This window comes from Benincasa hispida, chromosome 3 (assembly GCF_027475165.1).
Source record: "Benincasa hispida cultivar pf3 chromosome 3, pf3_genome.v1.1, whole genome shotgun sequence".
NCBI classification, from domain to species: Eukaryota; Viridiplantae; Streptophyta; class Magnoliopsida; order Cucurbitales; family Cucurbitaceae; genus Benincasa; species Benincasa hispida.
The window spans coordinates 1299364-1323874 of NC_143480.1; the positions used below are offsets into that span (position 1 = coordinate 1299364).

General features: G+C 35.5%; 1 protein-coding gene across 1 annotated transcript; it reads left to right on the top strand.

Moving 5' to 3' along the window:
• Positions 1 to 20972: 20972 nt before the first annotated feature.
• On the top strand, positions 20973 to 24285 carry URED (urease accessory protein D). The gene is made up of 8 exons (XM_039025282.2): positions 20973 to 21231; positions 21318 to 21383; positions 21493 to 21567; positions 21640 to 21684; positions 21812 to 22045; positions 23224 to 23306; positions 23414 to 23585; positions 23758 to 24285. Exons 1-8 carry the CDS (start codon positions 21130 to 21132, stop codon positions 23869 to 23871), a joined length of 891 nt encoding a protein of 296 aa, XP_038881210.1. The 5' UTR covers positions 20973 to 21129; the 3' UTR covers positions 23872 to 24285.
• The last annotated feature ends 226 nt before the right edge of the window (positions 24286 to 24511 follow it).

Below are 24511 nucleotides of genomic sequence, written 5' to 3' on the forward strand. Positions count from 1 at the left end.
AAGGCAGCACTTACTATTTGATGATGCCTCTGTTGCACCGCCTCAACATCCTCCACCGGATCCCCCTACTCCTCAGCCTTGATGTTTATTCTTTCTTCCAATTTGAGTTTTTTTTTTATTTTATTTTATGCGGCCATTCTTTATTTGTATTCATTTCTTTCATTATTTTGTAAGATAATCAAATTTTTTTACTCTTGTACATGCAATAGAAAATTTTTGTAATGCATTCATTTGTAATATATTTGTATACTTTGTTAATAGTCAATACAATAAGAGTACATAATTCACTTTACTCTTTGCCTGTGCCTCTTTCTTTATCTTCCTTTGATAATTTTTGTGACATTCTTAATCTTTTATTTTTACGATCTTCATTGCGTTGCTATGATGTATATGTTTACACTTAGAAACATTTCCCATACTTAGTAAATTCTGACTAACACTTAGTTAACTCTTAGTTTAGCAGTACTTTACTTTTTATCTTTCAAAGTTCTGCTCAAACCTTCTTTTTGAAATTTTCTTCTAAGTGTTTGTCTAGTCTACCCAAACAACGCAATGAGGACCTTGCTCATCTTGAAATTTGGAGGTGGGGAAGGTCTGAGCAGATGAGATCAGAAATATGCAGTATTTAAGAAAATGCATTCATTTTCATAAATAATAATAATAATAATAATAATAAGTTATGCAAAACTTAAATGTCAGCGCAAGGGAAAATTTCAAAACTGTTTCTAACCTGATAAGAGTTTAGTTGTGAAAGAAGCCTACTCGTAGTTGGATGTTCGTATGACACTCGTAGGAGCAAGCCAAAACAAAGGTGGGTTTCCAAGAACAACGTAGTATAAACAAAAAGAGAAAAATAAAGGAATACAAGGGACAACTCCTCTGATTATCATGAGTTAAAGTTAAAACCGGTGCACAACCGTAGTTGGATGTTCGCATGACACCCATGAGGACAAGCCAAAACGAAGAGTGTAACCATGATCAACTGTCTCTAAGTGAATAAATGGTGCAAAGTTTTGCTCACCGTATATAGATACATCAAGTTGTTTTGATAAAGAAGAGATAAACATTCTATTTGAAAACTAGAAAAGTGTCTTTGAGCAGAATTTTGTTACATAGAAGAATAAAGTAGGGCTTGCTAAGAATAGCAAGGATAGAAGGAAAGTGCAATGTCAGGTAATGTGCGTAAGTGTAACATTTGGAGCAACCAATCATCACAAAAATATAGGATAGGAATGAAGCTTGATTGCCTTGGTAGAAGATATGCTTGAGGACAAGCATATATCTAAATTTGGGGGTGTGATAACTTGTAGAAATACAAGTTATTTATGCCATCTTATCTAGATATTGCGGCCAAAAGTTAGTAATTATGCACCAATTGTATGAAAATTAGCCTAGTATTACAATAATTATAAATGTTTGCGATTACACCCACTAACACCAAAAAGATGGAAGACAAGCCGAACTTTACTCTGTTTTGCAGGAGACAACGTCACCGCTTGCGCTCAAGGCTCATGAGAGACTAATCAACGCATCTTTGACACATTGCGCCCATCAAATGACCATGAAGAGATGATTACCGCAGTGACGACGCAATGCGACAGTTGGTCCAGAGCTATGCTTCAACCGCATGTGGTAATAAAAACAAACACCGCATACGAATCTATGATCGAAAGATGCAGCTGAACAATGTAAGAGCGGAGGATTGAGACACGTGTACGACTAACGATTATGCATAATTGATGGTCTGATTGCATAACAGAAGGAATAATATCCCTCCATCTTCGGAATTACCATAACAATCAAGTGGGGACCACAAGGCCGGAGTCAAGGATCTGCACCTATAAATACCCCATTGATTTCAGAGAAAAGGTATGCTACTTGATACGGGGCTAAGTGCTGCAAGATTGTAGAGAGAAAAGGCTGAGCTGAGTGCTTAAGAGAAGAAATCCAAGAAGAAGACGAGATAAGGCCGAGAGGTGAATCTTAGATCCAACCTGCCATACACCCGATCAAAGCTCTGAGCAAAGATCCCTGCTACTGGTGGAGCAAGCCTGAGAGGGAAGCTCTTCCTACCATCAAATCCATCCTATCAGGCAAGTAGATCTCCATCAAATCTGGGCCAAGACATTGGCACTTGTTTGTATCTGTTCTACCTCTCTTTCATTGTGTATTTCATGTTTTCTTTATCTCTTCATTCACACACCATGTATCAAATTCTTAGTAGAAATATTAAATGTTTCGATAGATTCCATTTACCATTTTTTGTCTATTTTCGTTCACCCATCAGTCACTTTCTTCATGATGTCTTCTTAATTCCCTGATGAGTAATATGAATCACTAAGAACTTAATCTGTATTAAAGATATAAAATACGTTTAGCTAAAGCATGCTAGACGACATCTTCACCTGTGAGAGCAGAAGTAAAGATGTCATTCTGATCTATCGAGAGAAGGTCAGAAAAATGCGTTAACTAAAGCGAGTAGTGCTTCCAAACATAGAAGTAACCTTGCATTCATTACGTTAGTCTCTGTTTCACTATAGACATGTGGGAGCATTGCCGATCACTGAGAGGTGTACGCCAAGAGAAGAGCAGAACAATATTTGTACCTTCAATCCGATTAAGAACTTGCATTGTTTGTATTATTTGTCTTTCTCTTTCTATTCTGTTCATAAGACTTATCGCCGCATCCCACGTCTTTGCATAACTTTCACAGCCAGCCTTAATCCCAACATCTTGTACATGAAGTCTATAGCTTGTAACATCTAGCTTAGGTTAACTGTATTTTTATGTTTTCATTGTACCTTTACTGTTTTCCTTTATTTTACTGCAATTTACATACTTGTACAAACTCATTTTTAAAAGATTGAAAACCTGGTCGCATATACCATGAATGTACTGTGATAACCTAAACCATTTCCCCGTGTTCGACCTCTGATCACACCAAGAAACTTGCGGTGGAATTACACTTGGTTCCATCGTAAGGAAACTTGTGACAGCGCATGACATACTACATGAACATCCATAATTAACGCATAACTAGAAGTAGTATCGCATCATTGTGAGCACTTTATATCATACATCCAAAAATGGAGTTATAATGCCAAAATTGGAGAAGAAAATAAGGTGTGTCGATTGAAGAAAGCATTGTATGGGCTAAAGCGAGCACCAAGAGCTTGGTACAAGTGTATCGATGATTTTTTCTTGAAGGATGGTTTCAGAAGATGTCCATATGAACATGCTCTCTACACCAAAAAAGACGAAAATGGTAATTTCTTGATGATTTAATCTTTATGGGAAATTCAAACATAATGCTTGACGAGTTCAAAGAGAGCATGAAGAAAGAAATTGAGATGACTGATATGGGTTTACTTCATTACTTTCTTGGTATTGAAGTTAAACAAGGTGATAATGAGATTGCAATTTCTCCGAAGAAGTATGCAAAAGATTTGTTGATAAAGTTCAAAATGGAGAATGCTTATCCTACTAGTACTCCTATAGAACTGGGTTTAAAGTTAATCAAGCATGATGATAGTGAAGCTTTTGATGTCACCATCTATAGAAGTCTTCTTGGAAGTTTAATGTATTTAACTACAATTAGACCTGATCTTATGTTCTCAGTAAGTTTATTGAGTAGATTTATGGCATCACCAAAGAGAAGTCATTGGGAAGCTGGAAAGAGAGTTCTTAGATATATTCTTGGAACTATTGACCATGGAATCCACTATAAAAGGAATATGAATAACGTTCTTGTCGGCTATAGTGATTGGGGAGGAAATATTGATGATCTCAAAAGTACTTCTGGGTATGCATTTAGTATTGGTTCTGGAGCCGTTTCGTGGACATCAAAGAAGCAAGATGTTGTAGCATTGTCAACAACGGAAGCTGAATACATTTGTTTGTCTGCAGCTAGTTATCAAGCACTTTGGCTTAGAAAGGTACTACATGAATTGAAATGTCCTCAAGAGAAAGGGATTGTCATGTTCTGTGACAATAAATCATCTAATTACTTTTGAATATTTATTTTTAATTTAGTTGTGATTTTTTTGTTACATAATATTGTTATTTTAAATATTCAATTCTTCATTGATTCTTTATAAAATATCTTGTAATTTAGGTACTCATATTCAAACCTTTAGTTTTGTATTGAGGATTATATAATCATGTGGTCTCAATTAGAAGAATAATTGAAAAATTTTATGAAGAAAACAATTTAATTTTATAGAAAATGAATAATTTGGGGATATGTAAGCAAGCTTAATTTTTTATGATGAATAAAAATAACAACAATAATAATAGAAAAAACCAAAAATTGTGATTTGATTTTTTAAGTTAAAGTATAGATTAATAAATAAGGTTTCATTTGATAACTTTTTTGTTTTTTTTTTTTAAATTAAGTTCATGGGTACTTTCTAACTTAAATATACAAATCATAGTAAAAAATGTGGATGAAATATGTTTAATTTTTTTAAAAAATAAAAAATTAAATGGTTATCAAACCGACATAGATAAGGGTCATTTGATATATTTTTTTTCTAAGGAAAGTTTGATTTAGTTTATTAAGATATGGAAAAGGAAAAGAAAAAAACAGAATCGCAAGTTAAAAAGGAATAAATTAGTAATATGAGTTTTAAATAACATGAGTGGATGCTACCAAATAGGCAAGCCGAGTATTTTGGGACAAATAAAGTGATGATTGGTAAAAACTTGCTCGGCATGTAATTGCAAATAGTATATTGATTCTTTCTTTTGATTACGGGCTTGATTATGTCTAAATCAAACGCATGGAATTAAATATCTATTAGTTTAAGTATAGCTCAACTACATATTATATGTTAGCGATTAAGAAGCCTATAATTTTAAATTTATTGTATTTAAAAAATTGCATGAATTTCTGTGGGGGAAATTTATCTCATTAACAACAATAAAATCAATTGAAATTTCAAAATGGAATTTAGTTTAAAATCTAAAAGTTTTTTGTAGAGAAATTTTTGGGTTAAATTATACTCTCTCTAAACTTTGAATAGGTTTAAAGTTTCATTTTCATCATTAAACTTTGAAATTTCTTCTAAAAAATACTATTGAACTTTAAAATTGTTTAAAAAAAATTGCAAAAATTAGAAGGTATATATAATATTATCTACAATTATGTAGAATATTATGATCATTGTTACAATTATTTCATCTCAAAATATATGATTAAGATGATCTACACGATCAATTATTACATATTAGTTACTATATTAATTTACATAAGTAATGCTGCATATGCATTTCAATTGAGTTGTTACATCAATTCTTTCAAAAAAAATTTTTTAATAAATTTTAAATTTCAAGAATAAAAGAGATTAAAATCTAGAAACATAATTGAAATCTAGCCGAAAGTTGAGGCGTATTGGATATAATTTAACAAATATTTTGTTTTCTATAAAGATCCTGAATAGGAAACGAGAGGCAAATATGAGATTTGATTAGAAAGAGGAAAAATTATCTTTTTAGTCTTCAAATATTGGAGAATATGTGTTTTGACTCTAGATTTTTGAAACTTTGTATTCTCTTGGGGGTGTTTGTTTTAGTGGTTGAGTTTAGGATTTAGACATTCTAAGCCTAACCTTTATTCGGAATAAGGATTTAAAAAGTAAGGCTTCCTATACTCTTTTCCATGGGTTTGAATGGTAAACACTATTCAAACTCATGGGTTACAATTTTTTTTTTATAATTTAATTTACGAATTTTGTCGATCAACTTCCAGACATCACCTTTGGTGATTGTTGTCGACCAATTCCGTCCACCACCTTTGAAGACTACCGTCGACCACCTCCGGTTGCCTCTCTGGCGACTTTGCTTGTGAACTTTCAGCCATATCTTGTAGCATGATTTATTTGGAAAACGATTGGTTTTGTGAAGTTAATTCTCCAATTAATTTTCTAACTAGAGCGATAAATAGGGGTTTTGATGTGGAAGAGATAACATGCATGAAATTAAAATAAAAGGGGTAAATGTGATCTAGAATAGGAGTCTAACTAATGTTTAGAGCAAGAGAGAGTTCTTATGCAGCTTCTTTCATTAAGCATCAATTAATTATACTGAATCTGCCAACCCCTCAACCTATTAGAAATTCTAATAGCCCAATTAGCCAATTTTGATAAAAATCCAAACCAGCCCTAATTCAGTTTAAAACTTTTCTTTCTCAGCGACATACAATTTAAAACTGAAAAGCATTAAGAAAGGGTTCAATTGTTGAGACATACTACAAGCTGGAAAGCCATATCTTGTAGCATGATTTATTTGGAAAATATTATATTAGGGCATACATGCATTAGGTTAGAAAAAGTCTAGGCTTCATACATGCGATCCTAATAGGTGCAACTAAATCAATCAATATTGCACAGGCTATGATGATTTTGCAAACAAGAATTTCAACAAATTAATTTGTCAGAAGAATTCATCGAAACTCTATTAATATTAAAATGAATCCATCCAAAGAATTCACAAGAGTACAATTAAATTAATTAGAAAACCTTCAAGAAATTAACATAAGGCTCTTGCTCAAAGAAATTAGATAGCGATTACCTCTCAATTCATAGACAAATTAAGAATGAACCTCCAATCCATCGATTACAACCCAAAATAAAAAAACAAAACTAACCTAAGGATACTAAAAATCGAAGGGAATAGAAGAAGAAGGAAGTTTGACTTCAGCTTCCACCTCCAAGAATCCGCATTCGCCTCCAAATGTTAGCATATCTCAACCTAGGCCGAAGAGGGGAATATATAGTGATCAATGCAGCATTTGCAACACTTGGAATAGCGTTGCAATGTTGATACGGTGAGAGGGAAGCGTCAGACAAGAAGTCCATGTCCTTCATTCTTCGCAGCGTTGTAACGCTCTAAAGAAGCGCTGCAATGCTGATGCTTCTTCCTTCAAGTGTTGGAGTTCAGTGTTAAGATGCGTTGGGACGTCGACGATGATTCAACTTCAGAGTGCCGCAACGCTTGGAGTAGCGTTGCAACGCTGCGTTTACTGCCAGATACTCATTCTCTGATGCTCGATGTCTTGATACTCATTCAATTGGTAGCGTTTTCTTGATTACTCAATAGCTTTTTACTCGATGGTACTCGATAATGCTCGATGGCTAATCATACTCGGTGGAACTTGATGGCATTTTGGTCTTTTCAACTCCTTTGAGGCCCAGATGTTCAAATCAACTCCAAATTGCTTCAAATTAACCTCGTTCTTCACCAAATGATTAATTCTACCTCTTGATTGCTCAGTACCTATAAAATAGGAAAATAAACATAGAAAATCCACTAACGAGCCCAAATTAAGTAGGAATAATAGCTATTTTTGTGTGTTTATTTCTTTATTTTATAAATACTGAGCAATCAATAGGTAGAATTAATTATTTGGTGAAGAACAAGGTTAATTTGAAGCAATTTGGAATTTATTTGAACATCCGGGCTTTAAAGGAGCTGAAAAGACCAAAATGCCATCGAGTTCCACCGAGTATGATCAGCCATCGAGCATCATTGAGTACCATTGAGTAAAAGGTTATTGTGTAATCAAGAAAATACTACCGAGTGAACGAGCATCAAGTATCGAGTCGTTGAGCATCGTGTAGCGAGTATCTGGCAGTGGACCCAGCGTTGTAACACTAGTCCAAGTGTTGCAACACTCCAAAGTTGAATCATCGCCAGCGTCCCAATGCATCTCAATGTTGAACTCCAACGCTTGAAGGCAGAAGCATCAGTGTTGCAACACTGCAAAGAATGACGGACATGGAAAGGAGTGCGTGCGCAAATGAGCGTTGGCCATGCGTTGGACTTATTGTCTAACGCTTCCCTCTCGCTGAATCAGAATTGCAAGTTGATCACTATATATTCCCCTCTTCGGCCCTAGGTCGAGATATGCTAAAATTTGGAGATGAATGCTGATTCTTGGAGGTAAATGCATGAAGGTTGAAGTCAGACTTTGTTCTTCTTCTATTCCCTTCAATTTTTAGTATTCTTAAGTTAGTTTTGCCTTTTTATTTTAGGTTGTAATCGATGGATTGGAGGTTCGTTCTTGATTTTTCTATGATATGAAAGGTAATCTTTATCTAATTTCTTTGAGCAACAGCCTTATGTTAATTTCTTGAAGGTTTTCTAATTAATTTAACTGTACTCTTGTGAATTCTTTGGATGGATTCGTTTTAATATTAATAGAGTTTCGATGAATTCTTCTGACAAATTAATTTGTTGAAATTCTTGTTTGCAAAATCGTCATAGCCTGTGCAATATTGATTGATTTAATTGCACCTATTAGGATTTGATGTGTGAAGCCTTGACTTTTTCTAACCTAATGCATGTATGCCCTAATAATATCTTTTCCAAATAAATCATACTACAAGATATGGCTTTCCGGCAGGTAGTATGTCTCAACAATTGAACCTTTTCTTAATGTTTTTCAGTTTTAACTTGTATGTCGCTAAAAAGGAAAACTTTTAAACTGAATTAGGACTAGTTTTGATTTTTATCAAAATTGACTAATTGGGCTATGAGAATTCTAATAGGTTTAAGGGTTGAAAAATTCAATGTAATTGATGCTTAATGAAAGAAGCTGCATAAGAACTCTCTTTTGCTCTAGAAATTAGATAGGCTCCTATTCTAGATTACATTTACCCCTTTTATTTCAATTTCACCCATGTTATCTCTTCCACATTGAAACCCCCCATTTATCGCTCTAGTTAGAAAATTAACTTAATGAAACCGATCGCGCTTCTCTGCGGATCGACTCGGGCTTACCACTGTTACTATGTCTTTGTAGTAATAGGAGTAGTTCGGTATTGCAAATTTTCTTTTGTTTCGGTTTGGAGTCAAATTAACGACATTGATCCTCGATCCAAACACAATGGGAACACTCATCTACTTACCTTTAAGGTGGGAATGAGTGAACTCCATCATGTATTATTATGTTCCCAACTCCCCACTTGGTCTTGTCCCTAAAATGGGTCGGCAGACTTGTCATCCTTACCCATACAAATAAAAGGACGATCCCTCATGAACAGGAGTTCATAATATACTCAGGATTCAGACTAAGTTGCCTAGGTCATCCTATTGAAATAGAAACCTAACTAGTCAACAGGGTTACATCTAGTGGTTACTATTTTGCGGTCCTGTCTTATGCAAACTCATTGCATAGGATACCCCCACTCCCATGTCACTTACACAAACGTGTTGGATCATAATATTTGTATCAAATCCAAAGTGGGTTGTATCCATAGTGTTATTAGGACAAGGTACCCAACTTTATCTCTATATTATAAACCTTTTAGGTTGTATCTTGACCATTGATCCCTGTATGTCTCCACATACAGTTTAAGACTCATCAGACAATCTTGGATGTTAGTTTATTGGATTTAAGGTTATTAAGACAAATTTTATAATAATACAAATAATAACATTTATTGATTTAACATCTATAACTCTTTATTGATGACGGTCAATTGATAACATTTACTATCTATAAGTTTTAGGGCATAAAACCCAACAAGAAGAACGATAGCAAACCAATTGTCTGTAAGGATGTGGAGGCTGCATTTGAAAAGTTCAAATTTTCGAATGACGAAGATGTCGTGAAGGTTTCATTGGCATTATACATAGAAATGGTGACGAGGGGAAAGACAAGAAAACCCAATTCAATTTGAAGACACAAGAAAACCCAATTCAATTTGAAGACACTTTGGATCGTCGATGACACTAAAGTCTTCAGACACTATGACTGGTCCTCATACATATATAAACAAACATTGGAAAGTCTTAAGAACATTTTTCATGGGTAAAAGAAGGTACACGAATTAAGGAGACAATCAAATACCAAACATGACACATGTTACTGCGTAAAGGGATTTGCACATGCATTTCAGGTAGGTATTGTTCCAATTTATTTCAATATCAACTGTGTAGGTAAAGGCTTACGAATTATTGTCCTCATCTAATAAGTTCATAGCTACAAAAGTTAGCAAGAATGCAATCCCACGTATTTTGAAGTGGACATATTAGGTAGCGCCATCCTGGAAGCTGCTAGAAAGGAATGTCTTCCAACCCAAAAAAGTAAGAATGTGTTTCTATATACACTGGGATTTACCTGAAATTGTGAAATCATTTAGTATAAGCTAAAAGATCGTTTAGATTTATCTAGACAATCATTTAGCTTATACTAAATGATCGTTTAGCTATAAGATAAATGATCTTTTAGCTTATACTAAACGATCGTTTAGCTATAAGATAAATGATCTTTTAGCTTATACTATTCGATCGTTTATCCTTTAGCATAAACTAAATGATCGTATAGTTTTAAGTATACAATCGTTTATTTTACACTGTGATTGTGTAACTGATCAAGTAATCTTTCATACTAATGTTAATAGCTTTTATATACACACTATTGTTATGCCAAAAATTATACTGACGACAGATGAGATGGGGTACAAAGAGGGTTGACTACTAGGGCTCGATGTGACCTAACTACTTGAAGAAAGAAGAATGGATGATTAGGATATACCCAAAGGTGGTGATGTTGGGCTTGATCAAAACTCCTTCGACCAACTTCCCTCAAACCTTGAATTTGAGGAGTTTGATCATGATGAGGCGACTGTAGGACATGACGATCATGATAAGCACCAGATGACCAACTTCCCCCAAATTTGTCAGTCTCATACGGAGCAGCTTGACACATGTAATAAGAGGCAGGTTGAACATGCAGAGAAGCACATAAAATCCTCACGAAAATACAAGAAAAGCAAGTTTTATAGAGTTATACGTGAGAAGCTATCAGAAATTCGGAATGATTTGGTGAACTTAACTAGCATGTTTTGTCGGTTGGGTGAGAAGCTAACATAAGTTCATAATCTCTATGTCCAAAGTTTAGGAAAGATAATAATGGTGTGTTGGGTTATTTACTAAACGATCGTTTATATTTATCTAGACGATTGTGTAGTAAACTCTAAACAATCATTTGGATTTATCTACACGATCATGTAGTGAACTCTAAAAGATCGTTTAGATTTGGATAGACGATCGTGTATCTTTATCTGGATGATCATTTAGGCATACTAAACGTTCTTGTATCTTTATCTGGACGATCATGTAGACACATTAAATGATCGTCTAATGTTTAATATATGATCTTTTATTGTTTAATACCCGATAGCCTAATGTTTAATACATGATCATTTAATGTTTCATTTATTTCTATGGGATAACCCCAATGATGGCATCAATGATGACTGAGATGATGATGAAGGTAATAATAGAGGGACTAGTCATCATCATCATGGTGATGTGGGTGACCAAACAGTTGATGGTAATAAAAAAGCTAATGACCAAACAGCTGATGAGGGAGATATTGGACGAACCCCCCTTCACGATCAATCGATACCTATTAGCGACGAGCAGCCCATGCAGCCAATGCCCATAGACGTAACTGTTGAATGCCAAACAGTCGATGAAGAACATATAGTCGATGAACCATCAATTGGACGATCGTTGAGGGCCAAAACCGTTGATAACCGTCCGTAGTTGTTGAAACTATAACAACTGAAGAACGTACAGTCGATGAACCATCAATTAGATCTATCGTCGATAAAGGTAAACTTTCTGAACAACCGTTCAATGTGCAGATCCACTTCGACCTGAATTCTCCCATTGAATTACAAGCTGATGTTGAAGGCAATGCAATACAAGAAGAGGTCACTCAAACCAAGGTACGTATGTAATATGAAATATTAACACACTCAAAACACTATAGTCACTAACTTAGAATCTAATTGTAGGAGGAAGTTGAACTCCCTGAGCGCCAGAAAAGGAAGAAGCCGAAAAAGTTTACACCTGAAGAGGTGAAAAAGACAAAAAAAAAAAAAAAAAAAAAAAAGAGGTTGAGTCTTGAGAAGCTCGATCAACTTTAGATGTCCCTAGACAACTTCAACCACCTTCAAACGAGCCTCACCCACCTGCAAGGGAATTAAAACCACCCACAGATAAATCCAAACCCATTGGTCTCAATTCCTAACATTCCCACTAGGAAGGTTAGATCATATGACCCACTATTCTTGATCGCAGATGTTCAATGGTCGGCATACAAGACATGGAGAGCCAATCCAAAAACAAAAAACAAAGAGCAAACGGTGGTGTATACCTTCCAGACCAAGGTTTTTTTCAAAACACTCGAGAAGAACACATAGGTGCTTGGGGATGTCAGTATTTAGTAGTACATCACTCATTTAGTTATAAACGATCGTGCTATCAATCATGTACGATCGCATAGAGTTATCTACATGATCATAAAAATTGATCTACACGATAGTGTTGTTATTACGTAAATGATCGTGTACGTAATCTATACGATTGTATAGTTTGATCTTCATGGTTGTATAGATTGAGTTATACGATCTTATAGTTTGATCTACACGATCTTGTAGATTGAGCTAAACGATAATTATCTTCATGATCGTATACATTAGCTAAATGATCATACACAATTAAATACACGATCATTTATGATTAACTACACTGTTAATTGTTTGTATTAGGATATGGATGTTCTAGTGATGCACGTGCATCAGAAGCTACATATGAGACCTAACCTCTACCAATATCGATTCACAGTGATGGATTCGAGCTTCATGGTATAGATTATCCAATTTTAATTACAGTTCGAAACATGGTTATAAATACAATCTAATATATATGTTCCTTCAGGATGCCATCATGGAATTAGAAGGTATTTCAACAAATATTTGTGTAGATGGTTTGGTAATGGAGGACGAAAACATGGCACTCAGGATGAATCAAGGAACACATATGAAGCACTGGGCGAACAATCAGTTCTTTCTCGACTATGCGCTTGGTGCATTTGAGGAGTACAAGTCTGAATGGAATGTAGTGGAATTCGTCTTTAGGCCAATCAACATCAGACAACATTGGTTGATGGCTGCCATCGACTTGCGTAACTGCAAGATAAAAGTCTTCGACTCCATGAAGAACTACATCCCCGATGACATCATGAATGATTATCTGCAACGGGTGGCCAGATCAATACTGTCCATGTCGATAGTCGTTGGTCATGACCAAGGTCATTCAAACTTCAATTACGGTCTATGGGAAGTGAAATGATTGAAGTTATCCTCAAGACAAGCAAATCTCTAGATTGTGGTATTTTTGTGCAAAATTCATTGAATATCTTGTAACGAGAAAAAATAGTAGCAGCTTGTAAGAAGAAAATATGCTACTATTTAGTAAACAATATGTTGCCTAATTGTGGGTCAATAAATATTTATGGTAATTTAAAATTCATTGCATATTTCACATACGAATATAATATTTATGGTAATTTGAAATAGTAAAAAATTGTTTATATATAACTATTACATTTAATTAGTATATTTCACATATGAATATTACATTTAATTATATTTCACAATCAGATAATAGTATGGTATACTCTCCACAAAAATTACATTCAATTAGTATACCTAACCTAACCTAAACTATCTCTTAGTATAATTAAACGACCGTTTATATAATACTAATAGATCGTTTAGGTATAACTAACGATCGTTTAGATAATACTAAAAGATCGTTTATGTATAACTAAACGATCTTAGGTTATAGAAAGAGATCATTTAGCTATACCTAAACGATCTATTAGTATTATCTAAACGATCGTTTAGTTATACCTAAACGATCGTTTAATTCGGTTATATATTGTTTATCCTTGATGGACTTACGTCTGGTGTTATCAGTGGCCTACATGTCTTTTTGTTATGTCGTGGCTTCTCTCCAGCAGAAGGTATATGAACTGCCTAACGTCGACCAACACTTGCTACCTTTCGTGGTGGTAAAATTTCACAGTCATTAAAGTCCGTCATTGCCTCCATTCTTGTCTATGACCAATTGGGTAAATCTAAAGGAACTCTTATCAAAGAGTACTGATGATATGAAATTGGAGTGTTGTTATGCATGCATTGTGACGATAGATACTGTGCTACAAGCTCATGTTGCCATAAACTTGTAACGCTAAAAATGGAATGTCATGCTGTGTTATCGCTTATGCACACTACTTCTAAACATGCGTTGTTAATGATATGCTTGTAGTATGCGATAGAGTAATGCATGTCACAAGTTTCCTTGCGCTGAAACCAAGTATAATTCCAACGCAAGCTTCTCAGAATAATCTGAGGTCGAACACGGGGATTGTTTTCGTTAATGCATTACTTTTGTGATACATGCGACCGTTTTTTATAATTAATAAAGGATTTGGTTTATACATGAATTTAAAGTGCGATGAAAATAAAGTTACGTTGATAAAATAAAATTGCATTGAAAATAGAATCCTAAACTAATATGATACAAGATACATGATACATGATACTGAGGTCGAGACTGATTGTGAAGTTATACAAAGGATTGTGGTATGCGATGACAAGTTTTTATGGATGAATCAGAAAGAGAAAGAGTAAATAGGAAAAACAACGCAAGTTTGTTAATTGCGTTAAAGATGCGACTAAGGTTCCGCTTTCCCTTGGCGTACACCTCTCGGTGATCGGCCACGTTCCCATATCTCTATGGTGAAATAGGGATGAACGTGATGAACACAAGGTTGCTTCCATCTCTGGAAGTACTTCTCGCTTTAGTTAATGCATTCTTCCAACCCTCTCTCGATAGGCGGAATAACATCTTCACTTTTGCTCTTACAGGTGAAGATGTCGTCGAGCATGCTTTAGCTAAAATTAATTATTTTCTTAATTAAAATTAATTTACTTGCTTAATTCTTACTAATTACCCAGGGAATTAGGAAAGCATTATGGAGAAAATGGATCATGGATGAACGGAAATAGACAGAGAGATGATAATGGAAATGATCATAATATTTAATACTACGATTAAGTGTTCGATACATGGTGTGAATGATATATTAAGAAGATGAATACAAGTGATGAAATAGTGATTTAGAGACAAATACAGAAGGAGTGTCAACGTCTTGACACAGATCTGAACGGAATTATGCTTGCCGGCGTGTGAAAGTAATGGAGAGGAGAGTTTCCCTCTCAAGTTTGCTCTTCTGGTACAAGTGACCTTCGTACAGAGCTTCAATGGCGGGGATTGGAAGGATTCTTTGCCCAGAGACTCACCTCTCAGCCTTCTCTCGTGATTATCCCGGATCTACTCTGGAAATCGCTTCAAACCAGTCTCTCTCTCAGATCAGTATATACACGTTTCTATGTATTCAAGTATATCTTTTAATGGAATTACAGAAGCTATTTATAGGCAAAGTTTGACTCTTGGCATTGTGGTCCCCACTTTATGGTTAAGGTAGTTCCTGAAATGGCGGAATGAGAAATTCCTTCTGTTACACAATCAACCCGTCAGAAATGCACAACTGAAAGCTGTACATTTGTCAGAATCCTCCGCAATTGCATTGCTCTTTACATTTTCGATCCATCGCCCGCATGCGATGTTGTTTTTGATTACCGCATGCGGTTGAAATTGCGTTGATCGCAAAGCTCTTGATCGATTGTCGCATGCACCGTCATTGCATTGATCATCTCTTCATTCATGAATGATAGGCGCAATGCGACGTACATGCGTTGTTCATTTTGTCTTTGAGCCATGAACGCATGTGGTGACTGATTTCCTACAAAACAGAATTGAAACATTCTCTTCTACCATCGTAATGGTGTTAGTGGGTGTATTGAAGACATTTTATAATTCTCGCATTTCTTAGCCAATTTCTATACTATCGACGTAATTTTTCTTTCTTTTAGCCGCAATATCTAAATAAAATAGTATAAATAACTTGTATTTCTACAAGTTATCAAGTACCTCCGAGCAGAAGTAAGATCGTTCCAAACTCATTGTGACAGAATTGTCACATTCACAATCAAACAAACTAGATATGCATTTAACTACAAATTACAAGCATGCTTTGAACTTTAACAACAAAGAGAGGAGATATGTACCAGTTGAAGAACCCCTCTTCACAGAAATCTCGCTCTCGTCCACGAAGCCAATCTAATCGTCTACCCACGAACGAATTCCTCATGAACTCGGCAGCAAGAAAGACACCACCACTTGGAACCCTCGGTATTCTCGAAGTGAGAATCTAGGAGGTGTGGGCTCTGTTGGATTTGGCAGAGGGAAAGAGGAAGAGACAATCGTATACCATGACCAAATAAGTGGGAGAAGATAAAGTGTCTATCGTATAGATGATGCTTGATCATTTAGGAAAAAGTACATGATCGTCTAGTAAAAAGGGCGTGATCGTATAGACGATCGTTTAGTAAGACGCTCGGACGGGCGATCGTTTAGAAAGAGCTAGACGATCGTTTAACAAATACTATGCGATCGTTTAGTAAACTATACACGTGTATACGATCGTTTAGAAACTTTGAGCTATCGTGTAGGCTCTCGGTTTGCTATGCGATAGGCAGTATGCACCACTCATGAGCGAATCTCTGATTTTTTTTGCATAACAATTTTCATTTTATCCTTCAGTTACGAAAATTAAATGCAACCTCCCACTATCATTCGATTACGAAGAAAAAGTCGGGCAACAATTATCCTATAATCGTTTAATTAAAAAATAAATATAATCATATTATATTTATTAACCTATGGTTGAATATCACATCATATGCAATACATTAACCATAGTCATTTTCTCCTCCACTAGATACAAATCACATTTATATCATTTTCCTCTAATTAATGTATCTCATACATAATGTCAATCATATCATATATAATTAACTAGTTCAATAATATCATATATAATCGAACTCCCTCTTGTCAATTTGAACATTTCAAACTGACCCAAAAACTAATTCTCAACTTGAATCCATTGAGCTACCAAGGGGACCTTATGAACCTATGGCTCGAAGCTCCAACAGTAACTGTCAGAGATTCCACTAAAGACCGACAACTGCACTCTTCTCACCACAGATATATTTCTGTGTCCATCGGATATAACCAATCAACAGTACGATAACCCTTCACAGATGCTCGTAAGTACAGTTGGGTCAATTTTATTGTTTTGCCCCTGTAGTTAAATCTAACTCCTTAAGTACCACTTATTCCTCTAATGAACAATACAACATAGTCCTATTATGTGTGGACACCTCTCGGAGCATGAGAAGGTGTGTGGCGCCACATCGTTTAAGCCCCGGAATCAGCCCTTAAGGGAGCAATCTATCTACTTACCCCTGCTTCGGGGAATGAGTGAATTACATCTTGTGTAGCTGAGTTCCCAGCTCCCAGATCAGACGAATCCTCAAAGTGGTAGGTTTGAGTTGGTGATCTTGCCACTCGCACCCATGAAAATCAAAGGACCGTCCTCAAAGGCAGGAGTTCTCAACTCACTCAGGATTGAGGTCATGTTACCTATGGTCATCCTAGTGAAGTGAAGTCTCTATCATGAACGACGTTATATAATGAGACTATAACACTTCGTGGTCCGATCTTATACAAATTCCTTTTTATAAGACGCCCTCGCTCGCGTGTCTCCACATGAATGATCAGGATTAGATCATCTGTAGTAAGTCACAACACTTGTAACTATTCTACAAAGTGAGTCGCATCCGTAGCATTACCAAGATAAGGTTTCCCTCCTATATCCATATACTACAAACCATTTTGGTTATCACTTAAGGCATGATCCACCTATATGTCTCCACATACATGCTTAAGTTACAAATGACAACCAAAGATCTTAGTTTATTGGTTGTGATAAAGCAAATAAAACATCCAATGTTCATAGAAAAAAGTGAAGAAAATATCATATATTATACATCACAATCGTTTGTTTAAAACTGTATTTATAAATTACAAAACCCAACGAGAGTTTAGGGTATCATCCCCAACAAAATCGGTTCTGCGTATGCAGCAAGGACATACTCAACAGTAAACCACTTTGCACACAGAGTTTAAGCATTTATGTGCTACAGTGCAGCCGCAACAATTGCATGCGAACAAGGAATCTCTAAACAGTTGAATTCCATGCAACTACACGTACGTGCATGAAGATCCACGAACCCCCAAAATGTCCATTATCTACATTGATTACATGCATGTCAACCAGGAAAACATGGTATGTTCTAGATCTCAATTCTTCAGCCTTCAGAATATCAAACGCATAATTAGAAACTATATTTGTGCATGCAATTGCGTTTTTCTGGCGAATGTAGAACCAACCCTGTAATCACTCATGTATGTACTCCAACAGTTTTGTGATGGGGAGTTCTCAAACATCCTTTAGTACTGCATTAAGGCATTCTACTATGTTTATGGTCATATTGTCATACCCACAGTGGACTTGATAAACTCTTTCCCACCGTTGTACCCCAATTTCTTTGAGATATCTCGTCACACCAGGATACCGTTGGAGCTTGGCCTAATAAATTTCAAAATCAGATATCCTATATACTTTGGCCGCAAGATAAAAATGTAGGATTATATCATTGTTTTTGAATTGGATCATCAAGTTATTCTGGATGTGATATATACATAGTGCATGAAATGCCTCAGGAAATACATATGTGACCGCTTTTCCAATTGAGATACGACGGTCAGATATAATGACTAATCTTGGAATTTCTTCAATTGATGCCTTTAAATTAGTCATGAACCAGGTCTAAGTTGCATCGTTCTCACCATCCACGATACTAAATGCAATTGGGTAGATGTTGTTGTTACTGTTGATGCACGTTGTTATTAACAACATACCTTTGTATTTCTCATGTAAGTGGGTCCCATCATCCACAATGACGGGATGGATTCAGTTCAAGAATCCCCCTAATGCACGGTCCTAATGCCATAAAGACATATTTAAAGTAAATTTCATCTTCTATTTCAACCTAAAAAAAGGTACTTGGATTGATAAGTTTAAGTGCTTCACCGAATGCCTTAACAAAGGCATATGATTCTTCTGGCGACCCTCGTGCATATACCAATGCATATTCTCTTGCGTGGTAAACTTGTCCGTAGCTTATATTCACTCCATAATCTCTTCGGACGTCTTCAATTATATCCCTTGGGCGATATGATCGACTAACTTGATTGTATTTGGACTTGATTAAGTGTCCAATAACCCAACTCTTAGCCTATCGATGATTACCACTCCTTATTTCAAGTGTGCATGCCAGCAGATAGTGTTTGAGTGAAACTGAAGATGTGAAAATGATATTCGTTTACTTGTCTCATGGTTAAAATCCAATAACTTTGAATTCTAATATACAATGTTGGTTGAGAATAAATGGTTGCACTAAATTATAGACAATCGGTGGTTGGAAGGGAAGATCAAAGGATGAAGAAGAGTAGGAGAAAAGCATTTAAAGCCAGAAGTAAAAATGACATTTCACATGTGAAAAAAGTCAATAAGAACAAAGTTTTTAGAAAGAAATTATCTATAGAAATTTTTTTACTTTTTCGGTTATTTTATGAAATTTTTTTAGATGATCGGTGGTTGGAAGGTAAGATCAAAAGATGAAGAAGAGTAGGAGAGAAGTATTTAGCGTGTATTTCACATGTAGAAAAGGTATTCACCATAAAAATGTATTTCGCAACATAATTTTTAGAAAAAACATCCATAAAATTTTTTTTACTCCTGGGGTTATTTTATGAAATTTTCCGTGAGATTCTGACCATGAACAAAACTGGAAAATTGATAAAAATAGTCTATTTGGAGTTTGATTTTGTATTTTTGACCTATTTTTGAAAAACAAGTTTTTTTTTTACCCCTTGATGATGAAAATGATGTAAGCATGGAGAATTTTGGTTATACAATTACTCTTATGCCTCCTTATTAAATTCTCACTTCCAATTTCAACAACCAACCTACCAAATTAATTCACAAAAAGTTCTCCACCTCAAAAATTTATTAAAAAAAAAATATTTTATCCAAAATTAATTGACAAATTTTTTTCACATTCTAACACTAAAAATTCTCCACCAAATTTAATTTGTTTACAACCCCACAAAAAGTTCTCTTCACCAAATTATTTCCAGAATGATATTTATATAAAAAAAAATGAAAAAAATAGTTAGACGATCGTATAGCAATGTGAAGAAAAGTTAGACGAATATTCACCGAAACTTCTCATTTTGAGGTTCAGTTGCTAAGCGATCGTTTAGTTCCAGACGTTACACGATGTGAAGAAAAGTTAGACGATCGTTTAGCTTCGTTGTAAGAACTAAACGATTGTGTTGTGTCATCGTTTAGAAAATCCAACATATCATTTAGTACTGGGCGATGGTACTAAGCAGTCGTTTAGTCCCAATACTTCCACACGCGCCCCCTCTCTACCCGGTACCCTCCCCCTACCCGGTCTAATACCCGGCCGGGCCGAGATCGGGCGCCACCTACTCCTACCCGATTTGCCCCCTTTCCCCTCGTCCTTTCCTCTCTTTCCCGCCCACACTCGGTTGAAATACACATATAGCCTGGCCGGTCTACCACCGGGCACAATCTTCCCCTCTTCCCCAAATCTATCCCAAAGCAATCTCAAACTTGCCCACCCGATCACATACCCGGTCACAATGGTATGAAGCCGGTCCGAATAAGACCAATTTTCGAAAATGCATTTTATGCTCAAACTTGTTCAGAAAATGTCAAACATAATGTTTTTAGGGGAAAAAAATAACATTCAACATAGATCTAACATAAATTTTAAATATGCACACAATAACACCTAACATAAACTAACACATTGAGTGAAAAAATGAAAATCTATACCTTAGTTGAAAAACCCCAGATGATCTTTCATGAAAAGGAGAATGACAAGTAAATGTAGAATGAGAAAAGTGAAATGGAGTGAGATTGAGGACTTTTGAAATGGAGAAGAGTGAAAATGAAAAAAAAAAAAAAAAAAGGATTTAGAGGGTTTGAGTGAGTTTTGAAATGTGAAGGGTATATTAAGATAATTTTCATTCATTTTCAAAATTGTGGAGGTAAAAAAAACATATTTTTTAAAATGATCTAAAAGTCAAAATCTAAACTTGAAAAATGATATTTTTGTCAATTACCCAACAAAACTCTTCTTCGCACTTGTAAATTGTAAAGCAAATTCCTGTTTGATTTGCTAGACATTTCCACAGAGCATGGAAATCGACGGTGCGGTGGTGGTCGAGAAAGTTGCAGGAAAATCCGCCGTCACCAGATGCTTTTCTAAGTACCCCCTCAAATTCATCATTCCCAGAAAGGTCCCTCTCCTTTTATTCTAATCAATTTCTTCTCCCTTGTTACCTAATTATATTGATTGAATCCCTTGTAATGGTTCTTCCGTTAGGTTGGTCCCTCCAAAACGGATGCTATTTGGATTTACAGCCTCAATTATGGCGGTGGCATTGTCTCTGTACGCTCTCTTTATCGTCTTTTACTCTTAATAACATTTCTCCTTTTCAATTTATTTTCGAGATTTTCTCTCTGCTTGTTCTTATTTGGGGCAAGTTTTTCCGAGGCAGGGAGATTCAATTTCGTACGAATTGACCGTTAAAAATGGTTCCACTGCAGTCCTAACCACTCAGGCTTCTACTAAGGTGATGAATCCTCAGATAATTTGCACTTCCTGCCCATTTTGTTTCTAATTTTGCAATTTTATGCTGCTTTAGGTATACAAGTCCAAGGGAGAAGTGTGCTCTGAACAATTATTCGAGGTAACGAAACGAACATTGTTGATAATCTACCTTAACATTAAGTGCTAGTTTGCTACATGCATGTTTCTTTATATGTCTCTATAAATGTCTGTGAGTTTTCATGTAGTTTAGCGTTCAACTGCAGTAGGCAAGGATTGGTAGTGATGCCCTTTTGGCTGTACTTCCAGATCCGGTTACATGCTTCGCCACCGCAAGGTATGCACAGAAACAAGTCTTTCGAGTTGATTCAGGCTCTAGTTTGGTTCTTGTTGATTGGTTTACAAGTGGGCGCCATGGAAGGGGAGAAATTTGGGAATTTGATCTTTTCAAGAGTAGTAATCAAATATTTCTAGAAGACGGCCATCCATTATTTTTTGATACGGTAAGGTTAAAAGTGCCTTCATTGTTTCCTTCTGTACTCTATATAATTGCTTAAGAATGTGGCATCCTATGAAACACGTATACGGGTATGAGACAAAAATACGACACAACACGGACACAACGACACATCATTTCTTAAAAATTTAAGAAAGAAATTAGTTTGATATATTTTACCCTAAAAAATTTATTATTATTATCATATATGTCTTTTTAATCTACTTAACAAGTGCTCTATGTATATCTAACACATATGTGGCACTTATAAGTGTTCGACACGTCACCAACAAGTGTCGGAGTGTCCAAGTATTTGACACGTGTCAGATACGGACATGCTAACCACACTAGAGTATCTGGAACTTAGCTTTTAGGCATGGATTCTACGAGTGTCTCTATTGTTTATTTTCTCTGGATTTCCACTTGGCAGATGTGTCTTTTATTTACAATCCAAATCCGAGTGTTAACAGATACATGCAATGCGATCAAATTACTAACTGCATTGTATCATATACTTCATCTTGATATGGCACTCACTAGTCACTCTCAATTTTTCATATTATGTATTTTGTTTAGAAGTTTCGTTATCTTTTCAAAGAAAATTTGGGGTAAACAAAGGCTTCTCAGAATCTCAAGTATATCTCTGTATTGGGAATTTTCCTTCCTTTCACTTTACCATTGGTTTAAGTTTAGTTCTTATTACTGAGACAGAGGGTCATGGGATTGCTCATCTTTCACCAGGCCATTAGTTTTGTTTTAAACAGATGTACTGTAAATTTACATAACAACGAAAAATTAGGCATGAAAAGGGCCATTTTTTTCAAAACTCCCTTGTGACGATATATCTAATGGCAATATCATTGGTGCGAAGCCACTTCCGAAAATTAAACATTGTTTTCACTGCATACTTCTATAGTGAGAGATCATGAATCCTAATCTAGAACTGTACATAAGCTGTGGTGCAACCCATCCCTTTCTTACTCTGTTGCCATCCTTGCCTCATATAGACTGGTTAAGATGGAAGGCGTTTGTTCATTTGTTCATGAGAAGTCTTTTGTATTAACATTATGTGGTGGAGTATAATTTTGTCCTCCGATCCTAGATACAGTTTCTTTCAAAATCTGCCCAAATATGATTTATTTGTCTGGTGACCTCTTTTTCTGAAATCATATATTCTTATTGCAGGTTCTTCTAGAGCGAGGAAGCACCAACTCTATAATAGAACGCATGCATGGATATCAAGTCATTGCAATGGTTGTAATTTTGGGGTACACATTTGAGCATCTATGAATAGTTTCATTTCATTGACACCAGTTGTATATGGATCAGGAAATTTGTGTTCTAATTTACATTATTGTTGATGGTGGCACTACAGGCCAAAGGTCAAGAACATTCGAGACCAAGTTCGAGAAAACGTGAAAAAGATTATGAGTGAACAATTACACTCTCCTTTCACTTCTGCCCATGGCGCACAAATGAAAATGAACTCTGATCATTTGTCGACCAAACCTCGAATCATGGCTTCTTCCAGCGTTTTTGGCCCCATGGTTAGTTAAATAAGGCATTCACAATCTGTTGGTTAAATGAAAAAAAAAAAAATGTACAGGTAGTAAATTTTGTTACAGGTTATAGTAAATTTTAGTACGACCTCCAAATTTATTAGAATCTAGTAACTGTTAGGTGAAGTAAGAATTCTAAATGCTTACTTCTTACATGTAGGGAATTGGCACCGTTGTTAGAATAGCTGCCATGGAAACTGAAACGGTCTACAGGTTCCTTCAGCAACAGTTAGCTTCAATGGAGACACTTCTTGGAGTGCCACCTTATAAATGAGAAGCATACCAAAACTTTTGGGCTTAAGCATTCAAGGTGAGATCGTGGTTGCTGAGTTGATTTGAGTCATTAGCTGTGAATATTCCAAGTGTTTTACTGATCTTTGAACACGAGTCATTTCCTTGTGATGGAGCAATAATAACTAATAAGTGGAATATTGTATGTGGAACTTAACATCAATAAAAGTGAAGAACACAAGCCCAGGGTAGGCAGCTGTCTTGTGGAATTGGAGCCTATGAAAGCTATAGATTAGTGTTGTTTTGGTGCTTCCAATCCGTGCAACGGTGGAATATTGTTTAGAGTCTATGAAAGTTGTAGTCTGGTCTGGTTTTACATTATGTGTAAAACTTTAGAAATGACGTTTTGTATGGTGCAAATTGTTAGAAATGGAAAACTTCAAGCTTTTAGAAACAATCTTAAATTGAAAATAAATAAAATAATCAGACCAGCCTTAAGCAGTTCAACATTCAGGTTAGCCTTCGAAAACAATAATCGATGATCATTAGTCAGACGACAGTGAAGGAGAAAGACCTTTACTTGAGACGATTTAAATTCTATTTTTCAACAGAAAACCATAACAATTTTGAAAGCTAATAGATTTTGCATCTTGTGTAACGAAAGTCATCAGTCAATTTGAAGC